This window comes from Psammomys obesus, unplaced genomic scaffold, assembly GCF_907164565.1.
Source record: "Psammomys obesus unplaced genomic scaffold, mPsaObe1.curated_primary_1811, whole genome shotgun sequence".
Taxonomy (NCBI): domain Eukaryota; kingdom Metazoa; phylum Chordata; class Mammalia; order Rodentia; family Muridae; genus Psammomys; species Psammomys obesus.
Window position 1 is genome coordinate 5704285 of NW_026595981.1, and position 8360 is coordinate 5712644.

The 8360-nt window shown below is 42.9% G+C and overlaps 1 protein-coding gene across 1 annotated transcript in view; it reads right to left on the reverse strand.

Moving 5' to 3' along the window:
- Nucleotides 1-1066: 1066 nt before the first annotated feature.
- The window catches only part of Crlf3 (cytokine receptor like factor 3), a 38357-nt gene continuing 31063 nt past the window's right edge, over nt 1067-8360 (reverse strand). The window contains exons 7-8 of the mRNA XM_055619631.1: nt 3500-3612; nt 1067-2648 (exon numbers count right to left, since the gene is read on the reverse strand). Of these exons, the coding sequence (XP_055475606.1) occupies nt 2392-2648; nt 3500-3612 (370 nt within the window). The 3' untranslated portion in view covers nt 1067-2391. The remainder of the gene's footprint in view (nt 2649-3499; nt 3613-8360) is intronic.

The following is an 8360-nucleotide window of genomic DNA, read 5'->3' on the forward strand; positions in this document are numbered from 1 at the left end:
AAATCTCTTAGCGTTATCCATTTGGACAGGAGGACTTCATGTAACAAACTTCAGTTTATAGTTCAAAACAGGAGAATTCTTGGCTTTTACATTAGTTCTGGGTCAGTTTTGTTGTTGTTATTGCCTGCCTGCCTTTCTTTCTTTTTCTTTTCTTTGTTTTTTTTTTTGAAACAGGGTTTCTCCGTGCAGCTCTGGCTGTCCTAGAACTCACACTATAAACCAGGTTGGCCTGGAACCCAGAGAACCTCCTGTCTCTGCCTCTCAAGACCTGGGATTAAAGGCGTACATCATTGCCACCATCTCCTTTCCTTATTTTTTGGTCGAGAAAGCACCAAAACTGTAGCCCAAGCTGGCCCTGAACTCTTAGGAATCCTTCTGCCACAACCTCCAAAATTACAATTGTTCTTTACAACACCTAGCTATTTTTTCATTCTAAGTTAGTTTTGCATACAGGCATAAATTTACGATACATTTGCTTTAGAAAGCAGAGATCAGCAGTGGTGGTGCACGCCTTTAATCCCAGCACTTGGGAGGCAGAGGCAGGTGGATCTCTGTGAGTTCCAGGAACCCTGGAGAAAGACAGAGACAGCGACAGAGAGAGAGGAGAGAGAGAGAGAGAGAGAGAGAGAGAGAGAGAGAGAGAGGGAGAGAGAAAGAAAGGAAAGGGAGAAAGAAATGAAGGAAAGAAGGAAGAAAGGAAAGAAAGAGAAAGAAAAGAAAAGAAAAGAAAAGAAAGAAAGAAAGAAAGAAAGAAAGAAAGAAAGAAAGAAAGAAAGAAAGAAAGAAAGAAAGAAAGAAAGAAAAGAAAGAAAGAAAGAAAGAAAGAACCAAGCCAGGAGGATCTCTAAATTCAAGGCCATCTGGTCTACATATTGAGTTCCAGGCCAGCTGGGGTTACACAGAAACCATGTGTCTTAAAAACCAACCAACCAACCAACCAACCAACCAACCAACCAACCAACCAACCAACCAATCAACCACCAACCAACCAAAAACAAAACCCCACAAAGACACAAAACACAAAACTCCCCACATTAAACATACACTGAATGAATGAAGACAGAGATGAAGATGTCTGGAGAAAAGGCTCCTCTCGTTCATTCAATTCCCATTTATTATGCACATATTACGTGGAAGGCACTGTGCTCGGCGTGAGATGATGCAGAAGGTTAGCATATGTAAGCAGTCTTTTACAAGTTATAATGACATCTAACAGAAATGCCTGGAACTACAATACACACTTTTTAAATTTTCTAACCAAGAGCAAATTAAAATTAGATTCATTATACTCACAAAACCCACAGCATATACACTGTTAACTTTTCATTTTTTATTTTGTTTCAGAAGGCTGGATAAGGCACCTATACTCCAGAACATCCTGCCAACATTCGAGAAAGGACACCCAGTTATACATAAAAAAGGGAGGAAAGTCATGATTGTCAAAAAGGGAACGTGAATCCCCAAATAAATTATGTTACAAAAATATCACACTTGCTTTTCCACTTTTTTACTACTGGTAAAATAAACAAAAAAATTCACATTAAAGATTATCTGTACGCTGGTATAACAAGTTAAGACCACAATTGTTTTACATATTAAGTAAGTCAAATAAATATTTTACACAAATTTAAGCTTTAAAAAAAAATAGGTCAAGTATTTACCCTTTATTTCTTTGGTCCGCTAAAAGACCACTGCTTAACCTGACATTACCCTGGACTTGAACACTCCGCACAGCCCCTCGGGCCTGGCTGAGACGGGGTGCACCTGGTGCAGGCTATGCACATATGAGCTAACACTGCTGTGTACTTCCATAAGTGGCTTCATCGTGAGGAACACAGGCCCTCCTCTGTTCTGTCTTGTGCCACGCTTTCAGGGAAGAGAAAAGATAATAACATTGGCTACGACAGACAATTGCTCAGGTACTGTGAAAATACAGAATCCACTGGGCTTTCCAGCCCCAGAGATCACTGAACACAGGAGCAAAGTCGTACACTCAGGGCGTGGGAGTGAGGAGAAGCAATGACTAATGCCTGCCCAGTCCCACAGAGCCCTGGCTTCCAGCTGTCTTAATGTTGTTTGCCTCTGGCCTTTGACCTTGATGAAGACTTAATAATGTGACATTTTTCTGTTTTAACAACCAACTTTAGGAAGAACAGTGGCGAAGAGTATCCAGACTTTTAAAGCTAGTTTGATATTTATGCTAAAAACAAAACTGAACTATGGTTTTGTCCACCCCATTTAGCTTACTTCTTACTGAAATATTTAAAGGCGAACACTTTCCATTTCTGGTGGCCCAAGAGGTTAAGTTCACCTTTTCAAAATCAGATATAACTAAACTAGGCCGAGGACAGAAACAGCAAACCCTCAAACCAAAGCCAAGCCCTCAAAATGCTAAAACACTAGCACTTTCCATCCAGGGTAGAAAAACGAGCATCCGAAGTAAAGAGAGCCACAGGACTGGTCAAGCAGCCAGTCGAATACCACCTCCCGGTTACTGGAGCTGATGGTCACCCGGAGCTTGACACTTCCGCCTTCACTGTTATTAGCAGCTCCTAGAGTCACAGCTTCGATGTCAAACGTGACAGTGGATCCAGAGGTAACTGCAGGCAACTGATTAGTCATTTCTTTTCCATTGACAAAAACTGCACCTAAAATGTTAGTCATTGACCTGTTAGCAACTGAAACAGCTTCTAGATTATTGAAAACAGAGAGCTCTCCTAGTTCAGGAAAAAATAAAAAAACTCCAGAAAATTAAATATTAATAGTGAATCTAAACAGAGACTAACCCCCATTCTCAAAGCTGGAGCAAAACCCAGAGCTGTAATCCCATTTCAGAATTCTGGCATGGGGTTGGACTCTTCCAGGAGAGACTGTGAGTATCCCATGAGAACTGCATTGAAGGAAACACTGGAGAGCTCAGCCCTCAACAGCAATACTGTTCCCTATGGAATAAACAAGAATCTTGCTCTATCCAATTCTGATTATGTGCCATAAAAGATTAACTGTTGGCTTAGTAGTGATTTATTTTATTCCTCTAGAGATGGAGGGGGGAAAGCCCAGATTAGCCTCACAAGTACTGGGGTTAGAGGTGTATGCCAGCATACTTGGATTTGGGTAATGATTTTCAAAGTATAAACACTATGGAGTAAAGAGCTAAAAGTACTTATTTTATGTGTGTGATATGCAGGGGAATGTGGCCTGTGCGCGCTGCGGCACATACGTGCAAGCCGAGGGCAACTCTGGAGTTGGTTCTCTCTTCCCACCTTCATGTGGGTTCCAGGCTGTGGGATTTGCATGGCGAGTACTTCACCTCCTGAGCCAGCTCACCTGCCCTAGAGTCTGTGTGTGTTTTTTTCATTGCTGGGTAGGACTGCTGGGCGCCTCTCTCCTTTGTGGTCTTACATGGTGCCTCCTGGCACCAGTAAGTTAGTCTTGGGGAGAAGGCTTTCAAGTCAGCTCCAGCTAGTGGTCTGTTAAGGCACAGCTGTGCATGTCTTACCATTTGTGCTGATGCACACGGCCTGGTCCCGCTGCAGAGAGTCACAGCCGTTCTGCTTTTCTGCACACACTCCTATACTGTCTCTTCTGTCTGGCTGTCCTACCGTTTCAACTCTGTAATTGAAGCAGAAAGGTCATCTCATCCGTTTTTCTCTCTTTTTAAGTGCAACATAGGACTGGCAAGATGGCACAGTGGTTAGGAGCAGTTGCTGTTCTTTCAGGGGACAGGAGCTCAGTACCCAGCAGCCACATTACGTGTCTCACAACTACCTGTAACTCCAACTTCTGGTCTCCACAGGCACTTGCATACACATAACATGCATTCATATAAACACACACAAACATATAAACAAAAAAAAATTCTTAAAAAAAAAAAAGTATGTTAGCTGGGCTGTGGTGGCACAAGCCTTTAATCCCAGCACTCAGGAGGCAGAGGCAGGCAGATCTCTGGGTTCGAAGCCAGCCAGGTCCACAGAATGAGTTTCTAGACAGCCAGGTTGTTAAACAGAGAAAACCTGTCTCAAAAAATAAACAAACAAACAAGTAAGTGACTAAACAAATATAAGTACATAAATACAACATGATTCCTAACAGTTACTATCTTTAAAGGACCATTTTCATCCCAACTACCTTTTTCTAAATAATAATAGCAAATGACTAGGAACTTATGCCTGGTGCAGCTTTAGATACCTAAAAGAGTCATGTGTCATAATAGTATCTAGTCAGAGTACAGGAGAGATGGCTCAGCAGTTAAGAGCCGTGGCTGGCTGCTCTTCCGGAGGACCCAAGTTCAATTCCCAGCACCCACATGGCGGCCCACACACTTCTGTAACTCCGGTTCCAGGGGATTCCCTGGCTCCCCTGGGCACGCACACACACACTGCCCAGATAAAAACACCCATACACAAAAATTAAAAAAAGTAAAACAGCAGGGCACCAGTGGCACACACCTTTAATCCTAGCATGTGGGAGGCAGAAGCAGGAGGATCTCTGAGTTCATGGCCAGACTGGTCTATAGAGTAAGTTCCAGGACAGCCAGAGCTACACAGAGAAACCCTGTTTTGAAAAAGCAACAAACCAACCAACCCAAAAGCCATCACCTAGTCAGAACTTCTGAGATTTAAATAAAGAAGGGGTCTTCTACATGTTGGCATCACCTCAGCTCCAGACTGACTAAAACGGTGGGAAAATGAAGAAATCTTGAGGACGCCAACATTTCCTGCTCTCTGCTTCATAGTCTGCCCAGATGCAAGAAGTCCTAGTGGCACTCAGCCACCACCAGGAACTGAAGAAGAACTCTGACCTTCTTTAAGACTTGGCTTCTTTTTTCTTTCTCTCTTTTCTTTGGGAGACCGTGTATAGCAGGCTAGTCAGCCTACAAGCCTCCAGGGATTCTACTGTCTCCCCGCCCCATCTTCCCATATGGACACTGGGTGTACCGCCAACTTTTATGTCAACTTGATATAAGTTAGAGTTATCTGAAAGAGGCTGGAACCTCTATCTGAGAAAATGCCTGCCTAATATCTGCCTGTGGGCCATTTCTTCAATTAGTGATTGATGGAGCCCACTATGGGTAGTCCTCCATTCTAATACGCAGGCAGAGCAAGCAAGTAAGCAGCACCCCTCCATGGGCTCTTGTCCCCAGGTCCTGCCCTATCTGAGTCCCTGCCCTGGCTGCTTTTGATGATGAGCTGTGATATGAAACTATGAGTGAAATAAACCCTTTCCTCCCAAGTCACAGCAACAATAACCCTAACTAAGAGACCGGGATTACAGAGACTAATATTACGTGTCTGGTTTTCACGTGTTTTATGGGGATTCAAATTCAGGTTCTTACACTTGTTTGGCAAGGAGCCTTTCCCACAGACCATCTTTCACAACAGCTAGATCAATTTTTGTTTGTCTTTTGAGACAGAGTTTCTCTGTGTAGCCCTGGCTGTCCTGGAACTCACTTACCAGCTGGCTTTGAACTCAGAGATCTGCCTGCCTCTGCTTCCTGAGTGCTGGGATTAAAGGCGTGCACCACAGCTGGCATCTTTTTCCTAAACCCTAATTCTCTATGATATCTAGGGCTGTATACCCAAAGTGAGAAAAGAGTTCAATGAGATGATATGGTTCACTTAGAAAAACAACAAACAACACTAGTCAATCAAGAGAAAAGTGATAGCAAGAATCATATAAAAGAAAGCCTATTAATTAATTCTGTCATAAGTAGGAATACCCAAAGGAATACCCCAAGGAATGTCCCTGACTTAAGTAATCCTCCCTCTGCAAACAAATTAAAAGCCTGAATGATCTACCGGCAAGCTTTTGGCTTATCTCCCCCACGATGTAATAGAGTGTGGGAAGTATTCCTCTGGGAGACATTCCCCATGTCTGTAAGAAGACTACTTCATCCGGTCACTGTACCTCTAGGGGTTTCACTGTAGCAAAACACAAGGCCCTAGCCCATCTGCACTCTCCCTGGGTCTATGCAATGCCTCTCCACACAACAGATGAAGGACTGGACAAGATTCAAAGATCCTAGTTAAAAACAAATTAATTTCATTTCTGTTTTGTGTTGAGATAAGGTCTTGCTTATGGAGCCTAAACTAGCCCATAACCTTCCTGCCCCAGCTTCCTAGCTGCTGGAAGAGATAGTGTTGTGCCTCACTCAAACACCAACTTTGTAAAAAATATTAAAAATTTTTTTTATTATTCTTTGAGAATTTTCTACAAGAACAAACTATAGTTTAATCATAACCACCTTTCTTCCTGCCTCCGGCTCCTCCTGACACAACCCTCTAACATGTCCCCCTCTCAACTTCATGTTTTTCTTTTCTTTTTTTTTTAATAGTGCAGAATACAGGTAATGCTGCTATATGCACCTGGACCATCCACCGAGCAAGGCCAACCCACTAAGGGGCACATCCTACCCCTAAATAAAAAGCACCTCCCTTAGCAGCTTCTCCACTGGCTCTTCTAGAAAACACTTCATTATGTTGGCGGTTTTGAGTGCTTTGTTTGGTGCTGGGGCTCAGACTCAGTCTCCTGCACGCTAACTGCACACAGCAGCACTGAGTGCACCTCCAATCTAAACTACTTTTTGAATATAAGAAGTTAACAAGACATTGCAAGTAATGGCAGATATGAGGTCTGTACAGAAAATAGGGATCTACTTGAGCTAAATTCATTCAAAAATGATAATAATGTTAATATTTAATGAAAGGGAAACAGGGAGGGTGTAGCTCAGAGGCTTTGCCTGCATGTGAAAGGCCTCAGGCTTGATCCTCAGTACTGACCAAAGAAAAAAGCCAGGAATGGTTGGTGCATTCTTGTTTTTGTTTTTCCTTCAAGACAGGGTTTCTCTGTGTAGGCCTGGCTGCTTACTCTACAAAACAGGCTGACCTGAAACTCAGAGACTGGTGTACCTCTGCCAGCTTTTTGGTGCACACCTGTAATCCTAGCATCTAAGAGGCCAGCCTGGGCTACATAAAAAGACTGTCTCAAAAACAAAAAACAAGGTATGAGAGAAGGCTCAGTGGGTAAAGTCCTTGTCTTACAAATCTGAAATCTTGAGTTTGAACCACAGAACTCACACTGTGGAAACTGAGAACCCACTCCTGAAAGCTGTAATATGACCTTCACATGTATGCCATAGCATGAGTGCTCCTATACTCTCTCTCTCTCTCACACACACACACACACTCTTTCTCTCTCTCTCCATATATATGTATATACATACACACACACACACACACACACACACACACACACACACACACACAGTAATAATAAATAAAACAAGCCAGGTATGATGACACTTATGATACTTGTAAAACCCAGCACCAACAAGGTAAAAAGAGGATTGCTGAAAATGTGAAGCCAGCCTGGGACACACAATGAATTCCATGCAGACTGACCTAGGCTACAAAGTAAGAGCCTTACTGTGGGAAATGGGGGAGCTACCACAAGCAAACACTGAATTAAATTCCACACATCCCAAAGCAGTAACCTCTGGGTATGGCAGCACTTGTCCTAATACTAGCACTCTGTAAATAGGGGAAGAGAGATTGCTGCAAGTTCAAGGCCAGCATGGGCATATACATAATTGTAAGCCAGTCAGGGTACCATAGTGGAATGCTGTTTCAAAATATAAGCAAATGGCAAGTTTTTGCTTTTTGTTTTTAAAGTTGCAATTGATGTGGAAGAGCCATCCCACTGTGAGATGGGCCATTCCTGAGCAGGTGGCTATGGAGTATACAAGAAAGCTAGCTAAGCAAGCCAGAGGAAGCCATTCAGCAGCCTTCCTCTACCCTCTCTGCCTCAGTTCCTGACTCCAGGGTTCCTTTGACCTCCTGCCCTGGCTTCCCTTGGTGATGGACTATGGCCTATAAGATGCAATAAACTCTTCCTCATGTTGCTTTTCAGTGTTTTATCACAGCAACTGAAGACAAACTATGGCAAGAGAACAGGGCACAGCACTAAGAACATAGACTCTGGAGTTACTCTACACTTCCAAAATGTGAGAGCCAACATGATGAGCTCCACAGGCTTTTGTTTCTTTACTTGAGAAAGGAAAAGGAGCAGTCTACTTCCAAAGCTTCCAGGATTAAGGAAGGCTGTTAGCATTAAAAGAAAAGAAAGCTGCCTTAAAAAACTGGGCTTGGTATGTAGCTCAGTTCTATCCTTGGAATAGCATAAAAGGAATGAATGTATTGGCATACTCATGATCTTTGCAATAGGCAGGTAGAGGCAGGAGGACCAGAAATTCAGGCCCCTTGGCTATATAGCTTGAGGGCTGCCTGAGATACACAAGGCTCAGTCTCAAACTCAACAAAACAAACGAAAAAAAAAAAAAAAAAAAAAAAAAAAAGAAGAAA